Source organism: Macaca mulatta, chromosome 4 (genome assembly GCF_049350105.2).
Source record: "Macaca mulatta isolate MMU2019108-1 chromosome 4, T2T-MMU8v2.0, whole genome shotgun sequence".
NCBI lineage: Eukaryota > Metazoa > Chordata > Mammalia > Primates > Cercopithecidae > Macaca > Macaca mulatta.
The window spans coordinates 121775469-121797248 of record NC_133409.1 but is presented as its reverse complement, the minus strand read 5'-3'; the positions used below and the strand labels follow the sequence as shown (position 1 = coordinate 121797248).

The 21780-nt window shown below is 35.5% G+C and overlaps 1 protein-coding gene across 8 annotated transcripts in view; it reads left to right on the top strand.

The window, feature by feature from the left end:
* Window positions 1-21780, top strand: part of PHF3 (PHD finger protein 3) — an 85467-nt gene that overhangs the window by 59823 nt on the left and 3864 nt on the right. For all 8 annotated transcript variants that reach the window (XM_078001270.1, XM_015136636.3, XM_078001266.1 and 5 more), the window contains 10 exons: window positions 2219-2525; window positions 5395-5578; window positions 9361-9508; window positions 9588-9744; window positions 11516-11632; window positions 13690-13821; window positions 14707-14842; window positions 17212-17407; window positions 17910-18057; window positions 20326-20415. In XM_078001270.1, the coding sequence (XP_077857396.1) occupies window positions 2223-2525; window positions 5395-5578; window positions 9361-9508; window positions 9588-9744; window positions 11516-11632; window positions 13690-13821; window positions 14707-14842; window positions 17212-17407; window positions 17910-18057; window positions 20326-20415 (1611 nt within the window). In that variant the 5' untranslated portion in view covers window positions 2219-2222. The remainder of the gene's footprint in view (window positions 1-2218; window positions 2526-5394; window positions 5579-9360; window positions 9509-9587; window positions 9745-11515; window positions 11633-13689; window positions 13822-14706; window positions 14843-17211; window positions 17408-17909; window positions 18058-20325; window positions 20416-21780) is intronic.

The window sequence follows — 21780 nt, the reverse complement described above, 5'->3', positions numbered from 1 at the left end:
GAATTTATCTCTAGGACATGTGGAAATTGTTTCTGTTGATGCCATTTTTTTCTTGATTTCTCAGAAAATTTTATATAACTGCATTTTTTAAACTGTAATATAAACTATTAAGATATATCTGTAGATGGCACTAGAGTTTTGCTTTTCATAGCCTCTCAATGAATGAGACATTTCCAAAGTAAACTTGAAATGAGGCTCATTGAAATAGTTGCTTGATAAATTTCACGATCATCAAACCACTCTTGCCTGGTTGTCAAATAAAAATGTGAAAATTCCTTGATATGTGCTTTATATTTTGACCTTTAGGTTTGGATTTGGGACAATAGCATGATTTGTACTGTAGGTTTTTAAGTCTTGTCTCACTGAAACTATCCCAGACTTGCTTTGAAGAAATCTTAATATACCTTTAATTATGGAAGTAAAGGGAAATTATTAGCTTTCCTTCAGCATTTCAGAAACATTCATGTTAGACAGTTGCTTTCAAGAAATAGCAGTTAACCCATTGTTAGGAAATTTACGATGCTCATTACAAATAATCATCTTTAATATCTTAACTTTGCAACCTGAAGTGGGAGAACTTTTAAACACCTGCATTTCAAACTGTTTTTCCCCTTTTGCTAGAATATCTGTATCGTTACGGGCCCATCAAAAATCTCAAACCTGTAGGAATTACTTCTGTCTTCCAAACATATGTTACATTGTTCGAAAGTTTCCTTGCTTGTCAACCCCAAATATTCTGTATTATTTTTTTCAAATCAAATTAATCCCTAGGGAGATGAGGACTTAACCTGCTAAAGCTAGCACAGGCATTACCAGCAAGGATAAAGAATGATAAATTAGAGATGTGATGAAGTCAAGTCTCAAGGCATAGTAGTGGTTTTATACACAATAAGCACATGAGGAAGAAGAAAAGGAAGTGCTGCTATTGAGGAGTGAGGTATTTGGCAAGACTTTAAAAACACTAAGGATTGGAACTCACTGTTGTAGTTTTTACAGTTCTAACATTAAAACAGTACCTCTGGTATATTTTGAGTTGGCCATATTACCCAGTGTGTTACTTTCAATATCCTCTCTCTTGGACTACAGCTTTTTGAGAGGAGTTTGGCACTATTGGTGGTGCCACTATTAAAATCAGCAGCACGGTCTTTAGATTGTTAAAGTATTTACCTAAATCCTAAGTCTTTCATCTGTGTCATAAATTGCTAGCCTGAAGAAAAAAAGGGCAAAGTTAAGGATGGATGTCTGAAATGAGCATTGCAGCTTTCCTAACAATGGGTTAAAAAGCACGTAAATTAAATCACTGTGTATGTATCTCATTTGCCATTATTTTCAAAGGTAGTTATAGGTACTCCTTTTAAACTGGGAAGATGGAAGCTTTTTTAGAGTCATACATCTCACATCCCTGGAGTTGTCCTATTGGTTAGTGAAGTTATTATTTAGCTAAAAGACAATGATGGGAAAACTTTTATAAGGAAATTGGGAATTAAATCCAACCCAAGTACTAATATTTTTATGTTAAGATAGAATAGTGATCTTTATTTGGAAAAACAAATCTAAAACACATGGTAATTAGTAAGGAAGTCCTTTGAACTTAAAAGTACAGAAAAATATTCTTTAGCTGAATCAGCGTGACACCATGAACCAGGATATTTTGAGGTTATCTGGGTAAGATGACTAATAAACAGTTTGAGAGGCTTCATCATGCTAGCTTTTGAGTTCTGTTTCTGTTGCTATTGTTAGTTTTTTATTTAAAACGATTCGTTGGATAAACAGTTCTTCCCAATTTTATGTATGATTTCACGTCTGTGGTGGGGTAGGTAGCTGTAATGTTGATGGATTGTCTGTGATGAAATTATTACCAAGATTTTATCACCCTTCTCAGTGGAGAAATTTATTGTTAGTCTATACTTTGTTATTCTTTATAGTATTCAAGACTGACAAAGGCCAGTTGTCTTTTCTTCCTGATGGTTTATTGCCCCTCCCTCCCCCAGCATTTTCCCATTCATACCAGAGGAGAAATATTTGAGGTCTTAAAGGTATCATTTTAATGGAATATTATTTTCTTTGAAAACTTGCTGTATGTTGAACTTATGGATAGAGATGGAAAACATGCAAAGTTTGAGAAATCAAATATTGAAAATTTAATTTAGCCTCATTTTTGACATAGATTTTCTTGTTAAAAAAAGGGATAAAAGTTTTTTGGTGTTCTGTTTTCCAGGTTTATGGTTGGCTGTGGGAGATGTGATGACTGGTTTCATGGTGATTGTGTTGGGTTAAGTCTTTCTCAAGCACAACAGATGGGCGAGGAAGACAAAGAATATGTCTGTGTAAAATGTTGTGCTGAAGAAGACAAAAAGACTGAAATATTAGATCCAGATACTTTGGAAAACCAAGCTACAGTTGAATTCCATAGTGAAGATAAAACAATGGAGTGTGAAAAGCTTGGATTATCAAAACACACAGCAAATGATAGAACCAAATATATAGATGATACAGTGAAGCACAAGGTCAAAATTTTAAAACGGGTGAGCTCTTCATTAATGCATTATTTTGTTTATTTAAGAGCTTTTTGTATGGACTGGCTGCAGTAATTTTGAAATTTCTCTGTAGAAGTTTTAATGTTCTTTTACATTTTCAAATTTAGTGTTCCATGGAAGTGAATAGGTTTTTATTTAAAATTTTTTGGCAGTCTTGGTGAAACCAGATAGTGACTTTTAGAATATGCAGACCTTATCTCTTACCGTCTTTTATGCCATTTCTAGCCCTTAGTTTGGTACTTGAATTTTCTGTTGTAGGATGTGTGTGGATCTTGTGGCCGTTAAGTGTAAATTGTGCTTGCTAAGTTTTTTTAGAAAAGCTTTTCAGTCCATAAATATCTACCAGCCCTTTGAACATTTGACATTATTTTTTGACTACCTTCCGAAAGTATTTTCTAAATAGAAATTTCAAGATATTTAGGCTTTAATAGGAGAAATGTGTAAAGGACACATCATTTTATCTGATTAAATTTTCTTTCCTCATTGTCTACCTTTTTATTACCTATCACTTTTTTAATCATTAATTTGTTACTCTTATAGAATACTGCTAGAGAGGAAACACAGTGGCAACACATGTATGTGGTTAGGCAATTATAATCCAAAACACAAAGAACATGAATTTTATACTTGGAACTTTGGAAATCTTTTAGTCCAACCATTTTGATTTATTAATATGCCCTACAACATTTCTAGGAAGTGATGATCTAGTTTCTGTTTGAAATCCATTGCAAGGGGATACATCTTCATTTTTAAGCATCTAATTGTTAGAAAGTTCATCAGTTTGAGCTGAAATTTACATCCCTGAATTGAAGCCTCCTTATTAAAACTAATTTCTCTACAACATGATATGGAAGTTAATTTAGGTTGAAGAGCATGAGGATGTGTTCTGCAGTATCTTACCTATTATTTACAAATCCATTTCTTTCAGGCACTCCTTGTATGCCAAATCTGGATTAAGTTCTAGTTTGCCACATTCTTGTGGCATCTAATATTTTTTTTCTGTCAAGACTTTTTGAGAATCAGATTCTGTCCTTCTGATACGTGTTGTTACTTTGTTGATTTGATCCTTAAAGTAATTGATAATATGACTTTGAGAGCCACAGTGAGAACAGTTTATAGCATGTATTTGGAAAACTTCTGTTATTAACTAGTATTAATAATCACCTCTTATGTACAACTTCTTGGCCATGTATGTATGTAATACAGTGAGAAATATAGCTCATTGTATTGGCCATAACTGATGTTGTCTCTGTCTTGCTTAAAGAGACATCATAAAGTCTGGGTGTGGTGGCTCACACCTGTAATCCTAGCACTTTGGGAGGCCGAAGTGGGTGGATCGCCTGAGGCCAGGAGTTTGAGACCAGCCTGGCCAACATGGTGAAACCCCGTCTCTACTGAAAATACAAAAATTAGCCGAGCGTGGTGGTGCATGCCTGTAATTCCAGCTGCTTGGGAGGCTGAGGCAGGAGAATTGCTTGAACCCGGGGGACAGAGGTTGCAGTGAGCCGGGATTGTGCCACTTTATTCCAGCCTGGGCAAAAGAGTGAAACTCTGTCTCATAAATAAATAAGACATCATAAAACATTAACAATTTTAATATTTTGAGAACCTCTTTATCCAGTCTGTATCAGAAAAGAATCTGAGGTGAGTCTGATTTTGTAAATGCATGCACCATACAAATGATCACTGCCTCCTTTTTTTTTTTTTTTTGAGACGGAGTCTCGCTCTGTCGCCCAGGCTGGGGTGCAGTGGTGCAATTTCGGCTCGCTGCAAGCTCCACCTCCCGGGTTGACGCCATTCTCCTGCCTCAACCTCCCCAGTAAGCTGGGACTGCAGGTGTCTGCCACCACGCCCGACTAATTTTTTTTGTATTTTTTAGTAGAGACAGGGTTTCAACATGTTAGCCAGGATGGTCTCGGTCTCCTGACCTTGTGATCTGCCCGCCTCGGCCTCTCAAACTGCTGGGATTACAGGCATGAGCCACCGCGCCCGACCCACTGCTTCCTTTTTGATGAGAGAACTGTTGACTCTTATTTGGACTTGTCTGATGTTAGTTTATGGAATCTGCTTTTCTTATCCCTAGATTTTTATGTTGAACTATTTATTGAGTTTCTGTTGTGTGGCATAGCACTACCTGCCTTAGGTGTATAAATATTGAAGTATATTCCTGCTCTCAGTGTCTAGTTGCAAATAAAAAAATTTTTTATTTGCAAATAAAAAATTTGTCTAATTTTAGACAAATAAAAAATTAGAGGATTCTTAGTCTAGAGAAAAGCACTATTTTGATTATACCCTATTTTAAAACCTGAGTATATGTCTGACTGTATAGCGTTCTTCTCCCTGTCTTTCAGGAACATTAGTAGGATGTGATTAATTTCTTCCAAGGGTCTCAGAATTCCAGTTTTACTAGTAACTCTTTGTGGATTATAATTAGAACCAGAGTAGCAGGTACTCTGATGGTTTATTCTACCTCATGGGAATTAAAATTGCCAATAGGCACACTGAGAACTTAATTGATACACTTACTAGTATATAAGTGAACGTAATTTCATTTGTTTTAGAATGTAGACACTTGTTTCTTCACAATTTCCTTCTCCTTTTTCCATATCCAGAGCCAAATAAGAGAATTCTTACTACCTTAGTTTTTAATTTTATTTCTACTAATGATATTGAGAGCATGATCTTTATGTCCTTTGTTTCTCCTTTATAAACTATAATGTATTCTACACAAAATAGGTGCAGAATAAATTTCGAATGAAAGAGTGAATCTCATTTTACTAATAATCAAGTTATTTTTGTATGTCTTAAAAAACAAAGATTGTTTAGTTATTTTCATTCTAATGTACTATTTTTCCAGGAGTCTGGTGAAGGCAGAAATTCATCAGACTGTAGAGATAATGAAATTAAAAAATGGCAGCTAGCTCCTCTTCGTAAGATGGGACAACCAGTTTTACCTCGGAGATCCTCAGAGGAAAAAAGTGAAAAAATACCAAAAGAGTCTACAACTGTTACTTGCACAGGAGAAAAAGCTTCAAAATCAGGTAGTGGGATGAACAGAAATAATTATATACTAATATATTTATATCCTATTTAATATACAATTAATTAGTATACTTAGGGAATTTCTACAAATTGAACATTTTAATGGCAATAAAAATGGGTTAGGTGATTGGCGTTACTTGTAATTAAAAACTTGCTCTAAATTCTGGGGAAGCACTAGTGAAATCAAGATAAGACCCCTGTTCTCATGGCACTTAAATACTAATGGAAGAAGGCAGTAAGTTTGCAAGTAAGAAAATTGCATGTTATTTTATAGCTTGTGAAGAAAAAGTGGAGTAATGGAATAGATAGTCACAGGTGGGAAGAGTAATGGGACTTCTGTTTTACATGGAGTGGAGGAAGTAACTTGTGAGGTGGGATTTGAAGGGATGCAAAGATTTTTGGAGGAGGTACAAGGTAAGGGACACATCAAATCTTAAGGCTTTGTGGTAGAGACAAGCTTGGTGTTTGAGGAGGAAGAAAGCCACTATGGAATGATTAAAAGGTAATACATAAGGGATAGAACAGTGTTAGATGAGTTCAGAGAAAATTATTGATTGTACCCTATTTTAAAACCTGAGTATATGTTTGTCTATATAGTGTTCCTTTCCCTGTCTTTCAGTAACATTAGTAGGATGTGATTAATTTCTCCCAAGGGTCTCAGAATTCCAGTTTTACTAGTAATTATTTGTGGATTATAATTAGAACAAGAGTAGCAGGTACTCTGATGGTTTATTCTACCTCATGGGACCTTTGGGACTATCGCAAAGAGTTTATATTTTGTTCTAAATGTTGTGGGAAACCTTTAGGGGGTTTTGTACAAGGGAAAACACTGGTTGCTCTGTACAGTTTGGATTGTAGGAGGGCAGGAGAGAAAGACAGTAACCTGATTAGTTCATAGCAATATCCTAGGAAAGAAATGATGGTAACTTGGAATGGAAATACAATGAAGGTAGTGAGTAGTGGTCAGATTCACATATGTTTTATAATAGAGTTGACAGAACTTGCTGATGGCTTCGATATAGGTTGGTAAAGGAAATAGAGTCTGAGAAAAGAGAAAGAAAAAGGTTTTGGGAAGAAAATGGAAAAATTATGTTTTGGCCATTGTGAGATTCCTATTAGACATCCAGGTAGAAATGTTTTAAGTAAATCTTTGGCTGATGAGTCTGGAGCCTATTAGAAGACTTCGGAGGTTGGTATATAAATTTGGGATTTACTAGTGCATAGCAGTTAGTACAGGTGAAACATCCCAAATATGAAAATCTGAAATCTGAATCTTGAATACCGGCATGATGCTCAAAGGCAGTGCTTGTTGGAGCATTGTGGATTTCAGATTTTCTGATTTGGGATACTCCACTGGTAAATACAATGCAAATATTCCAGGATTTCAAAAAACCCGAAATTGGAAATACTCTGGTCCCAAGCATTTCATATAAGGGCATACTCAACCTATTTAAAATCCTGGGCTTAGATGTAAATAGCTACAAGAGAGTTTGATCATGAAGGGACAGAAGCAGAGCCCTTGGGAAGCACCAGCATTTATTTTTACTTTATTTTTGTGACAGGGTCTCACTCTGTCACCCAGGCTTGAGTGCAGTAGTGCAGTAGTAGCTCACTACAGCCTTGTACTCCGGGGCTCGAGCTATCCTCTCACCTCAGCCTCCTGAGTGGCTGAGACTACAGGTGTGCACCACCACACCCAGCTAATTTTTTTGATTTTTTGTAGAGATGGTGTTTCGTTGTGTTGGCCAGTCTGGTCTCCAACTTCTGGCCTTCAAGTGATCTTCCTGCTTTGGCCTCTCAAAGTGCTGGGATTACAGGCATGAGCCACTGACCCTGGCCATCAGCATTTAAAAACTGGGGAGAGAAGAGTTTATACAGCAAAGAAAACTAATGGGTGGCCTGTGAGGAAAGAGGAGAACTAAGACTGGTGGCCTGGAAGCCAGGTGAAGTTTCAAGAAGGAAGGAACGACCAGATGCTGTCTGGACATCTAATAAGATAAACATAAGATTGTTAAGTCTATGGCTTAGCAAAATGGAAATCATTGGTGAACTTGACTAGAATGATTTTGGTGGAGCAGTAGGGAAAAAAACCAATTGTAGTGGCTTGTGAGTGAATGAAAGAGTGAGGAACTGGAGATACTGATTACAGATAACTCTCTCAAGGAGTTTTGCTGTTTAAAGAAACAAATGCTATAGTCGCTAGAAGTGGATGTGAATGTTTTTTAAAAGATACTATATCATGTTTGTAAGACTAATGGGAATGATCCAGTAGAGAGAAAGAGACAGAGAGCTAGAGAGAGATGATGATGATGATGATGTAAGAGAGAGAAGTGATAGTGTAGGTGTGAAACTCAGGAAGACACAAGAGGGGATGGGATTCACTCCACATGGAGGGAGGTATTTATCAGAAAGGTCAAGTGCATCCATTGGATAGTAGGGAAGATTGTATGTGGTAGGAGGAAGAACTAATGTAGGTAGGTTGGATTTGGTAATGGGAAAATGTGATAGCTGACATTTTTTCCATTTTTTCAGTGAAATATGAAGAGCAAATCAAAGAGGTTGTAGTTGAGAAGGTGGTATTGTTGATTTGAGATGAGAGGAGAAAAAGTATGAAAAAGATACCTTAAAAAGTGGGAGAGCAAATTTATTAGGAAAGGTTAATAGGATTAGGGCAGAAAGTTGAGTTACCTACTTAAAACTTGTGGTTATAAATTTAAAATGACATTTGTCAGTACCAGTACTTATTTTTCTCCCTTGTCTTTTGCCTATTTGGGTGAAGGATAAAAGTTGGCTTTTAGCAGGGTTGTGGTTTTTGCCAACACACATGTTTAAAGGAGAGAGAATAAAGGTATTAAGTATACAAGGGGCTGGTAATGGTATTGGACTATGTAACCTAAGTTTATAATGTATGAAAGTGAATACATGAAGATGGTAAAAATTATAGATTTAAGAATTGTTGGAATGAGGAGATTCTAGAATAAATATGCTAATATAGTAAGTCAGAGTGGTGGGATGTTTGACATTGAGATTTTGGAGATGCGTGGGAATTAGTAATGATAGAATAAAAATAATTTGAAAAGCTTAGCCTTCAAATTAGTAATATTAAATGCAATTAAAACCAGAAGAGATTAATCAGTTTTGTGGTATTAGGTTATTATCTGCTCCTAATAAGTTTAGATCAAAATTTCTAAATAGCTTTTAAAATTTAATTAATATATATATGTGGACAAATAACTGGCTCTAAAAGCCATTGTCTAAATTGAGGAAAGAGTAAGACCAGTTTTTAGTCACTATTCATTTTAATTAGGATTTCAGTGTCAGGAATATTTCAGTATGGACTATGGGTTCTGATAATTATTTCTTTTTTTTTTTTTTTTTTTTTTTGAGACGGAGTCTCGCTCTGTCGCCCAGGCTGCAGTGCAGTGGCCGGATCTCAGCTCAGTGCAAGCTCCGCCTCCCGGATTTACGCCATTCTCCTGCCTCAGCCTCCCGAGTAGCTGGGACTACAGGTGCCCACCACCTTGCCCGGCTAGTTTTTTGTATTTTTTAGTAGAGATGGGGTTTCACCGTGTTAGCCAGGATGGTCTCGATCTCCTGATCTCGTGATCCGCCTGCCTCGGCCTCCCAAAGTGCTGGGATTACAGGCTTGAGCCACTGCGCCCGGCCCTGATCTTATTTCTAAATAGTGACTTTTAATCAGTTTTGTTTATAATATTATGCATTAAAAAGGAAAGATATTTTTAAAAGCAATGTAATAAGTTTTGATATTTATTCAAATTAGGTACTCATGAGAAGCAAGAGATGAAAAAGAAGAAAGTTGAAAAAGGAGTGCTTAATGTACATCCTCCTGCTGCTTCTGCTTCCAAGCCTTCTGCAGATCAGATCAGGCAAAGTGTCAGACATTCTCTCAAAGATATTCTTATGAAGAGGTAACATATTATTATTATAGAAGTTTGAATAATTATGCTTTATATATTTGAAAAATAATTGAATTGTTCTAATTTTAAGACTTACAGACTCAAATTTGAAGGTACCAGAGGAAAAGGCAGCAAAAGTTGCCACAAAAATTGAGAAAGAACTTTTCTCTTTTTTTCGGGACACAGATTCTAAATATAAGAACAAATATAGAAGTTTGATGTTTAATTTGAAAGATCCTAAAAACAATGTAAGTATGCTTTGTTCATATGTTTATGTTTCCAACTTTCTTGAATACGTAGGTATCTCAGATTGTAATACAGTAGATCTATAATTTATTAATTGGAGTGAGATTAGATTTCCTTTTGATGTAGAACATGTAATTTTAATGGTCTTTTTGCTACTGAAGAATTCTGCATACTAATGGATAGCATTAACCGTTCAGTCTACTGAAATGCTAACCGTGTGTTAACCTGATTTATATATTTTTTTTCTTTACTCTCCTTTATATAATCCAATTTATTAAAAAATTCATTCATATGTATTCTTCAAAAACTCTTGAGCTAAAATTTGTAACACTTTTTTTCTTAAATCTGAAAATAGCTATTTTGTACTTAAATCTGAAGATAGGGTAAAAGTGCTTTTAAATTGTTTTATTGAAATGTGATTTATTTTCTTAAGAAAATACATAACTTTAGTTCTAAAGATAGTCTTAAATATAACTTTAGTTCCAAGTATCTTTTAGCAGTAGAGTAAATGTTAATAATTTTTTTCTTGGGATTTTGTGTTTTGGACAGAGGAAATCTGAAGGCTGTGCATGTGTGTGCATGTATGTCAGTGTTAGCTCTCAACACCAAAAGTCGGTCTCTGATAAGTACAATAAGCAAAAGTCACGCCAGTGAACATTTTAAAAGTTCGGAACATGACTGATCTCGTGTCTGACATTTACTTAGGTCCACCAGCAGTTTTTTACTGTAGATGACTCTAGGTAACAGAATGTAATTAGATGCAACCTTTTTGCATGAAAGGTTTTCACACAACTGATACAAATTTGTTTAAGGATGTTTGCTACAGTATGTGATTTGAGATATTTTCTTGAAGTATACTAACAGAGGCTTAAAAATATACATTGTATATTCTGCCATCATGGTCCTGGATCAGATGCTTCTGGAATTACATAATCTGGAAGCTTAACTTCAGCAATTAAATAAAGATTTATTTCCCTCAGGTTTTTTTCTCTTTTTTTTGGAGACAGAGTCTTGCCCTGTCGCCCAGGCTGGAATACAATGGCGCCATCTCAGCTCACTGCAGCCTCCTCTCCCGGGTTCAAATGATTGTCCTGCCTCAGCCTCCCAAGTAGCTGGGATTACAGGCACGCGCCACCATGCCCAGCTAATTTTTGTATTTTTAGTAGAGATGGGGTTTCACCATTTTGGCCAGGCAGGTCCCAAACTTCTGACCTTGTGATCTGCCTGACTTGTCCTCCCAATGTGCTGGGATTACAGGCGTGAGCCACGGCACCTGGCCTCCCTCAGGTTTCTTTCAGGTTTCTTTCTTGCAGGTGGTTCTTTGCTCTGCAGTTTCCTCCAAGCTTGTCAGGATTTAAATATGTAAAATCTTAAAACTATGAAGACCATTACATTGAGTAAAGCTGTTAGATGCAGTACCTTCCTATACTATAGATTGCTTATTGTTATGGTTAGATTGTGTCCCTGGGTGGACTTAATACAACTTTTGGGTAGGTATTGTAATGGTTTTACTGTACATGCTTCTCCATATGTATTGATTTTTACATGAAATGTTTGTTTTGCTGCCTTAGATAAATTCCTAGAACACAAAGCTGTCATTTAATCTCTGTGTAGTAGGTAATATATAAATAATTAAAAATTTGTAGATCAGTCTTCAAAAAATTGTATCTTTATTACAAGTTTCTGTATAGTAACCACTCTTTTACTTTAAAATAGTAACCACTCTTTTAAATGTTTGTCTCCCCTTCTATTCCTGTTTTAAAATCCTTCCAGATATTATTTAAAAAAGTACTGAAAGGAGAAGTAACTCCTGATCATCTTATCAGAATGAGTCCAGAAGAACTAGCTTCTAAAGAGTTAGCTGCTTGGAGACGAAGAGAAAACAGACATGTAAGATTATCTATAAATATGCATTTGACTATCAAAATTATTTTTTTTCAGCCATTGGGTAAAAATTATACAGAGGTAAATTCACAGACTGCACAATAACACAGACTTTCTGTTACATGCTGCTGCTTTTTTTTTTTTTTTGAAATGGAGTCTAGCTCTATCGCCAGGTTGGAGTGCAGTGGTGCGATCTCAGCACACTGCAACCTCCACTTCCTGGGTTCAAATGATTCTCCTGCCTCAGCCTCCCGAGTAGCTGGGATTACAGGCACGCGCTGCCATGCCCAGCTAATTTTTGCATTTTTAGTAGAGATGGAGTTTCACCATGTTGGCCAGGATGGTCTCGATCTCCTGACCTCGTGATCCGCTGACCTTGGCCTCCCAAAGTGCTGGGATTACAGGCATGAGCCACCGTGCCCGGCCTACATGCTTCTTTTAGTTACGTGTTCTCCATTCCTCTAGTTCTTAAATTCTGTTGGTTTCCCTGATCTTGTCAGTTTTTTTCCTCATTTTCTCCAGTTACTAGGTTACAGAATTACCTTGTGTTTTATTATAGTTTGTAAATGAGAAGGATGGGAAAAGAATTAACACTTTTCATAATTACATCTGTATTTTTCAGCAGCACAGTTTAAAGGTATTATGAATATTGGTAATTTGTAGAGCCAGATGAATTAAGTCAGAATAAAAATGTGTACAGGTTTATCTCTTATCCAAAGTTTCAAATGCCAGAAGCTCTGAAAAATAAAGTTATTTTTGCATAACTAATTTATTGATAAAGCTTAACCTGAATTGCCATGTGTGAATGTTCATATTCACAGAAATATTGTATATTATATGGTGCTGTCTCAGACCTAACTGGAATGTTATGTAATACAGAGTGTGTGCACCATATTTCATGTTCAAATTTAAAAATTCTGAAACTCACAGATAGCAAGAGTTTTTGTTTGGAGATTGTGAACTTAAAGGTACTTAGAGTACCTTTAAAAATTGAGTATGTTACTTAGAGCTATTGTGACAGTGAGATAGCCATGTTATCCAATTTTTGTATTACAATGGCATCAGAATGTTAGCCCCTTATTCTAGAAAATACTGGTTATAGTTCATATTAACTCCACATGATTTACCTGATTCTTTTGTTCATAATATTTAGTTACATCTGAGGCACTAAACCTCCATATAGACCTATGTCAGATCTAGTTTGAAGCTCATCTAGAGGCCTTGATTTGACATATCATACTTCTTCATATATTCCTTTACCTTCACGATATGTAATTTCTCCTCCTCTTATATTTTGAAAATAATATCACCTCCTCTTCTTTACTTCCATATCCCAGATATGCACATGCCACTCTTCTGCTTTGAAACTGGCTGCGAGTATCATCTGCATCAGAAAATGGCAGCTTGTTCTTTCTTAAGGCCATGTACCTGATTTTTCTTTAAAGGATAATTTGTACTTAACAAAGAGAGTCCCATCTATGCCCTCCTTAACCTGTTCTATTCCTGGCTACCTTTTTACTACTTCTCGTTATACTTGCTTCATTTTGATGTTTTGTTGCTAAGCTTGTTCAACTGAATTTTCAAGGTCACTAAGCAGGTTTAGTTAGGAGTTAACTAATAAAGGACTGCCAGATCAGTCGTTGGATTAAACTGCTATTGTGGGGGATGTTAGAACATTGAATTAGGAATTTAAGAGCGAGATAGTTCCTATTTCCCTGTGGCAGCTGCTAAAAAGTACTAAATCAGCAAACAGATTTCAAATATAAATACTATGTTTCACCACTTTGCAAATTACTTTGGACCTCATTTGCCTCCTGATATAAATGTACATGTCAACTTCTCATGGTTGAGGTATGGGGTCTAATTCTTATAACCCCAGTGCTTAAAACTGTCTCTGGCATATAACAGTACTCAGAATATGTTTGTTATATGAGACATTACCTTAAGATTAAAAGTCATCTGTGATGATGCGTTTATTTTTAGGTAAGCTCTTATTATTTAAGGTGTACATTTGGAAATACATATTTTAAGTTTAATATTTTTAAAAAAGTATTTTCTGTTAGACCATAGAAATGATTGAGAAAGAGCAGAGAGAAGTGGAACGACGGCCAATCACCAAAATAACTCATAAAGGTGAAATAGAAATTGAGAGTGATGCCCCAATGAAAGAACAGGAAGCAGCCATGGAGATTCAGGTAAGGATAGATATACCATGTTTTATAGCTCAAAACATGAAGATTCAGAAAAAGTTTGTCTAATGTTTTTAAAGTAGAGAAAAGAATTTTAAAATATGCATCCATTTCAAAGTGGCCTATTTTATTGGTTTAGTGGTTTTTTGAGTGTTGAGTAATGTTTCTCTTAGTGTGCAAATTGTGTTATAGGTACCTGTTAAATAGTTATTACAATGTAGATTCCTGGAGTGCTCTGACTTAGTGAATTTCTTTTTATTTTTTTGGTGGGATGGAGTCTTGCTTTGTTGCCCAGGCTTGAGTGCAGTGGAGCAGTCTCGGCTCACTGCAACCTCCACCTCCCAGGTTCAAGCGATGCTGCCACCTCAGCCTCCCAAGTAGTTGGGTTTACAGGCATGCGCCAACACACCCAGCTAATTTTTGTATTTTTAGTAGAGATAGAGTTTCACCATGTTGGCCAGGCTGGTCTCAAACTCCTGACCTCAAGTGATCTGCCCACCTCGGGCTCCCGAAATGCGGGGATCACAGGTATTAGCCGCTGTGCCTGGCCTGACTTAGTGAATTTTTTAGTAGGCTTTAGAAATCTGTAAGTGCTTCTTAGGCAGATTGTCATTTGATAGGTGGCATAGCTTTTCTTATTTTCAAAAATCAGTGAAGAAATAATTTGATGTCTTATTAAAAGCCTTGAAGAATGGGGAATGTTTAAATTTTTGCTCTTTTAAGTTACAGTTAAAAGTTAGCATTCATTTTCTTAAGAAATAGTAAAAAAAAAAAACCTATCTATGGAACAATTTCATTTTGGAAAAATATAAATGGAAAATATAGATTGATTTTGATAATTGAGGCCAAATTTTATCAGCTAAAACTAATTTTTACTTTCACTTACGTTAGGAACCAGCTGCCAATAAGTCACTGGAGAAGCCAGAAGGATCTGAAAAACAAAAAGAGGAGGTTGACTCTATGTCTAAAGATACTACTAGTCAACACAGACAACATCTTTTTGATCTCAATTGCAAAATTTGCATAGGTAATTGGAAGTTTTTTCTTCCTAAAATTTTGCATTCGTTATGAAAGAAGGATATTTGTATACTAGTATATGTAATTTAAGTAGGTTTTGTTTTCTCAGTATTGGTGGTGAGGCACTCACTCACAGTTAAGCTTTCGTGTGACTAGTTTTCTGGGTTGAGGTATAGTTTGATACTGTAGTGTAGTCTGCTGTCTAGACCTAATTATACCATACATGATTTGAACTTAAAAACTCTTCTTGCCGGAGTCAGATGACAAGAATTTAACCATTAGAATGAACATCAAAAATTGTGGGCAGTTGTGATGATACTGTCATTTACTAAAGTAAAGGAGTAAAATAGTATTTATATTTTATTATTATATATAACATAAGACAAACCGGAAACTGAAATTACTTTTTTGTAAAAAAGCTTTTTAAGAGCAGTTTTAGGTTCATAGCAAAATTGAGAGGAAGTTACAGAGATTTCCCATATACCTGCTTCCTCCCTACGTGCATAGTCTCCGCTGTTACCAACATCCCACACCAAAGTGGTACAGTTATTACAGTTGACGAACCTACAGTGAAAAATAATGACCCCAAATCCATAGTTTACATTGGCGTTCACTCTTTAGAGTTGTACATTCTGTGGGTATGGACAAATGTGTAAAGACATGAATCTAGCATTATAATATTATACAGAGTATTTTCACTGCCCTAAAAATCCTCTTTTGTCTGTCTATTCATCCCTTCCCCCAACACCCCCACCAACCCCTGGAAACCACTGATCTTTTCACTGTCTGTAGTTTTCAGAATATTGTATAATTGAAATCATCTAGTATGTAACATTTTCAGATTGGCTACTTTCACTTAGTAATATGCATTTAAGTTTCTCCTATGTCTTTTCATGGGTGGATAGCTCATTTCTTTGTAGCATTGAATAATATTCCATTGTCTGGATATATAGTTTTTATAGTTTATCCATTTACTTAATGTAGGAGATCTTGTTTTATTACAAGTTTTGGCAATTACGAATGAAACTAGTATAAACATCTGTATGCAGCTTTTTGTGTGGATGTGTTTTCAACTCCTTTGGGTAAATACCATGGAGCACAGTTGCTGGATCGTATGGTAAGAGTATGTTTATCTTTTAAGAAACCTCCAAACTATTTTTCACAGAGGCTGTGCCATTTTGCCTTCCTGCCAGCAATGAATGAGAGTTCGCCTTCCTGCTAGCAATGAATGAGAGTTCCTGTTGCTCTACATCCTTGCTAGCATTTGGTGTTTTCAGTATTCTAGATTTTGGCCATTCTAATAGGTGTATAGTGGTATCTCTCTGTTGTTTTACTTTGCATTTTCCTGATGTAGCATCTTTTCATGCTTATATGCCACCTGTATAGCTTCTCTGGTGAGGTGTCTCTTCAGGCATGTAGAGTCATGAGCTGTTGCTGTATAATCCAAACCTGGATACAGATATACAGGTTTGTCTTAGTTCTTCATGTTACATCTCGAGACTATTGGAATTTGGTGTGGTTTAGTTAAAAAAAAATTATCAAGAATTAAGAAACCTGTTTTAGGTTCTAGTAATCATATTTTCATTTTAGCTTGTCTGAGTTGTTTAACATTCTCTTCTTCTAATTTTTCACATCACTAAGAGAGGAATTACACTGTCTACTCTAGGGGTCCTCAACTGCCAGGCCACAAACCTGTACGGTCCATGGCTTGTTAGGAACTGGGCCTCACAGCAGGAGGTGAGCGGTGGGCCAATGAGCATTACTGCCTGAGCTCCGCCTCCTGTCAGATCAACAGTGGCATTAGGTTCTCATAGGGGTACAAACCCTATTGTGAACGGCACATGTGAAGGATCTAGGTTGGGTGCTCCTTATGAGAATCTAACTATGAATGCTTGATGATCTGAGGTGTGATGGTTTCATCCTGAAACCATCTCTCTCCCCCCATCCCGCTGTCCATGGGAAAATTGTCTTCCATAAAACTGGTTCCTGGTGATAAAAAGGTTGGGGACTGCAAATCTTGTCCATATTTACTCATTATATGTTTTACATGTAGGAAATAATTATAAAGTGGTTTTAAGTGGAAATTAACATTATAGGTAGAACCATGCACGATTTGCTTTGAATTGCATTTCAGATAAGCTTAGGTCCCTGTATATAGAAGAGGACTGGAATGGGGAGAACACTGGTGAATTTTCTGCTGATTCTTAAATGTGGTTGTAACATAACTAAATGATGACAATTAGATATAACCCCAGGAAAGGTATGGTTACTCAACGATCGAATCATAGAACCTGAATAACTTTAGAAAGTGAAAATGGGTCAAGTTATAAAAGTTGTGGTTAATAACAATTGTGTTTTTTTGGTGTATTCTGGGCTTAGGTCGAATGGCACCACCTGTAGATGATCTTTCTCCAAAAAAAGTAAAAGTTGTTGTAGGAGTAACTCGTAAACATTCAGACAATGAAGCAGAAAGTATAGCAGATGCGTTGTCTTCAACCTCAAATATTTTGGCTTCCGAATTCTTTGAGGAGGAGAAACAAGAGTCTCCAAAGTCAACATTCTCTCCTGCTCCACGGTAATTTTCTCTGTTGTAAATTCTGTAATACTCATCATAGATCTTTGCCAGATTGTACTTGCAAGTCTTCGAAAACAGAAAAGTGACATTTTGGGAACTTTCATTTGAGAAAGTAACTGTACTTTCCTGTACTTTGAGATAAAACAAGACTTTGAAAGTAAATTTATTTTGAGTGGTTTGAGTGAGAGATTTGAGTGTGTGGGGAAACAGCTTTAAATTCTCTTTAATTGTGCTGGTCCCAAAAGTCAGGGATAGATTATTAAAGAAGAAATGCTTGCACTTTTCTCGATCTTAGTTCTCCTAAGCCAGCCAAAAGGGAAGATTTTGTAAATCATAACTATGTAACTATGAATGTAATTTTATAAAATAAAAGTGTAAACTCTTTGTCAGTAGCCTCATATTTTGGCCTTCATCACATGCTAAAATACGAGTAACTGATGACTAAGTAGAACATTGATTTATTCATCAGCTTGTCTTTAGGCTTTTTAATGTCATTTTCTAGTCCAGAGATGCCTGGAACTGTTGAGGTTGAGTCTACCTTTCTGGCTCGATTGAACTTCATCTGGAAAGGTTTTATCAACATGCCTTCTGTGGCAAAATTTGTTACCAAAGCCTATCCAGTATCTGGCTCCCCTGAATACCTGACAGAGGTACTGTGAATTTTTCTGCTCTTCTGTGCATGAATTGATATGTGTGTTTCTGAAAGTAATTGACAGGGAAATAAGACAGAGTTAGTAATAAAAATATTTATTAACAATGATTCTTAAACAGTTCAAGTAATATAATTATGAATTAACAAATGGATCTTTAGAATTGTGAAATAAACTATACTCTGAAAGTTTTAAACTCCCATGTCCTGTACTTTTCCCAAGATGTACTGCCTCACTGTGTCAGATAATTAAAAATCAATGAGAGTCTACATGGATATCCAAGTTTTTCTTTGAATACACACTTAAATAAAAGATTTACATATTTTTGGCCTTTAACGTTAACCCATTGAGATTTTTTTGTTGAACAAGTCTCCTAATTTCCCCACTGCTTGTGTTTCCCCATCTTCATGACTACTGTTCTTACCTGCCTATTTCTGTGAATGTGGTTTATGTAGACCAGGAGTTGAAGCTTTACAGCTATTTGAAAACCAGTGAAACTAGTGACTATAGTTGCTGCAAGTGACACCCTTGGTTGGTTTTACACCTGAGGGAAATAGGAAGAAATTATGTGGTATTTATGGAAAATAAGCAGTAGTAACATTATAATATTGTGATAAATGTGACAATGACATTTTTGAAATATTTTAAAGGAAATGTATTTTTGTATGTGTATAGAAGGAAAATAAGTCAGTACATATATACTGTATTTATATTGAGATCATATTTTGCTATCTTGCTCTTATCTTACCTTTTTCATTTATTCTCCATCGCTGATTTTAAAGAATTAAAAGATTGTAAAAAGTTCCTTTTAGTATTTGGAAAAGCCTAAATCATTTGCCTAGTTTTTTTTTTTTTTTTTTAAGGCTAACATAAATTTTACTTTTCTTTGGATTAGGCTGCGATTAGTTTAATTCAGTATAATATTGTTTATGTAATGTTTATATCAGTTTATTTGGTTAGCAGTTGTGGGGTGTTTTTTTTTTTTTTTTTTTTGGAGACAGAGTCTTGCCCTGTCGCCCTGGCTGGAGTGCAGGGATGTGATCTCGGCTTACTGCAACCTCTGCCTCCCGGGTTCAAGCCATTCTCCTGTCTCAGCCTCCCATGTAACTAGGATTAACAGACATGTGCTACCACACCTGGCTAATTTTTGTATTATTAGTAGAAACGTGGCTTCACCATGTTGGCCAGGCTGGTCCCAAACTCCTGACCTCAAGTGATCTGCCCGCCTCTGCCTCCCAGAGTACTGGGATTACAGATGTGAGCCACTGTGCCCAGCCTAGCAGTGTGTTTTCGATTAATAAACAGACTAATCAATTTTATATACAGTTTGCTTGATAAATATTTAAAAAATGTGGGCTTTATAAGAGAAAAATGAATTAGACCCATGATGTTCTTCTTGAACAAATCTGTTTAGAGATTTATTGTTTGGTCAGTCCATGGTGAAGATAATTCTTTAAATGGAGAGGTAAGCCCTTAACTACAAAACCCTTTTGATTTTAAACAAAATTATTATTTTCCTCTCCAAGACACAGTTTTTATGTGATTGCTGTCCAGATTTTTCACTTCCATTTTGTACCTGTTTTTAGTTTGAGACTAAACTCCCAAATCAAATATTTTAAAGTAGTTAATAATTTAAATAAACTAAATTGAATTTAATATCAATTATGTTTTTATGATTTTCCTCAGTCTTCATGGAAAAAATAGGAATGTACTGAATAAAGTTAAATATTCTTAATTGCTTTTATGTGTAATCATCTGTTTTCAGAAGGATTATGCCTTTAAAAAAAAACCTTGAATTATTACAATATTATTCTCCTTTGTGCAAAAATACACTCTGTAATTAGATTTGGTAACCTTTGAAGTTCCGCTGTTAATTATTAAGGAATTTTCCTGCCTACTACTACCAAAAGGGGAGGTTACAATCTCTGCTAATATTCTGAAATGTGTTGTGTTCTTTCTGAATTGTTAATGTGGTATGCTTGCCATTGCTTCCCTTTTCCATCTTTCATAGTGAGATTGGGCATGAACTAAGACTCTTTCTTAGTAGCTGTATTTTAGACATCAGTCATTTTTAGTTGGCATTTTAAGTAAAGCCTAATTGCTCTCTCTCTATTATCTTCTTTTCTGATAACATTTTTCATAATCTTTTTATTTACTTGTTCTTATTACTGTTTCAGATTAGTCTTAGAACCAAATTTGTATGAATTACTAATGTCATAATAAAGATAATCTATATATATTGATTTTTTTTTTTTTTTTAAACCACAGGACCTACCAGATAGTATTCAAGTAGGTGGCAGGATATCACCTCAGACAGTTTGGGATTATGTGGAAAAAATAAAAGCATCAGGAACCAAGGTGAGGAAAACTTTTTTCACTATACCAGCATGGGAAAATGTTTAGAAAGTAAACAGTTCAGAATTATTTTGCAAGGGTGCAAGGTCTCCTGGGGAAAGGAGGCAATACACATTTTAAGTCTACATAACACACCTCACAAAACTGAACAAAAGCCATTTGCTGAGGCTATAAACAGTACAGCATTTTTTTTTCCTCTCGTCTTCTGGGATGCTCTCTTTGTGGCTTCTGTTAATGTTTTAGAAGAAATGTTTTAGAGTAAATATTGAAATTCACCCTGGAATTTTGTCTTACTTCTATTATAGACATGTGTTTGAGTGAGGGCACAGCTAAGCTATTGTAAAAGGAAGAATCTAAAATAGAGTGACTCAAAGAATATAGAAGTTGATTGGAGTGTTGTCCTCAGCAGTCAAACATACCAAATAGGAATAAATGAGGAATACCTGTCTAGTTGTTTCAAAGGCAAATTGCAGTCATCAACTTCCATTGGAAAGAACCTAGTCACATAGCCATACATAGGTGCTAGGGAGGCTGGGAAATGTAATTTTTATTGGATGACCATGTACCCAGCTAAAAGTTAAGGTCTTCTCATTAGTAATAGGAGGAAAGGAGAAAAGATACTGTGAAATGGCTCTATCACAATAATATTTCTCCTTTTCCTTTTTCTCTCTACATTTTCTTTTCTTTTTTTTTTTTAATTTATAGAATATTATTACTACAGAGGAAAATTTAATCATTAGAAGAAATTGTTTTTCCCTCCAGGGGATGTGATAGTACCTAGTATATTACAGTCATTCAATAAATAAATCTTGAATAAATAAATGCTACTTTTTTGCCTCTTTTTCTAGAAGTCTCTAGTTTTCCTTTGGAATGAACCAAAATGGATAATCTTAAGCTGAAAAGAATGTTTTGTTCCAATAGAGATTTTAGAATTTAAATCGATATAGTGTTAAAATACAAATTAAAGCACTAATAAAAATGAGAAGTATTACTCTTGGGCATTTTGAGAATCAGTCTTGAATCCACACATATATTACTGCCCAACACTTTATAGTATATTCCAATTTAACAGATTTAAACACGATGTAATAGTTGTTACTAACATACATATGGTGATTTTTACTCTAAAAGAGGGCAGTTTAGATGACACACATTTTATAAGAGATAGAGTCATATTTCAGCTCATTCACATGTTTTCCTTAGGAGCTTGCATCAGTTTTAGGCTTTGCAGCAAATCTGGCTCTCCCATTTCGGCCATATACCATCATGAAAAAAACATTGTTTTTGAACACTACCAAATTAGTAACAAATTAGGACTGTCTTTTCTATCTGAAACAAAGCCGGGAACCTAGAGGCAAGCAAGAAAAT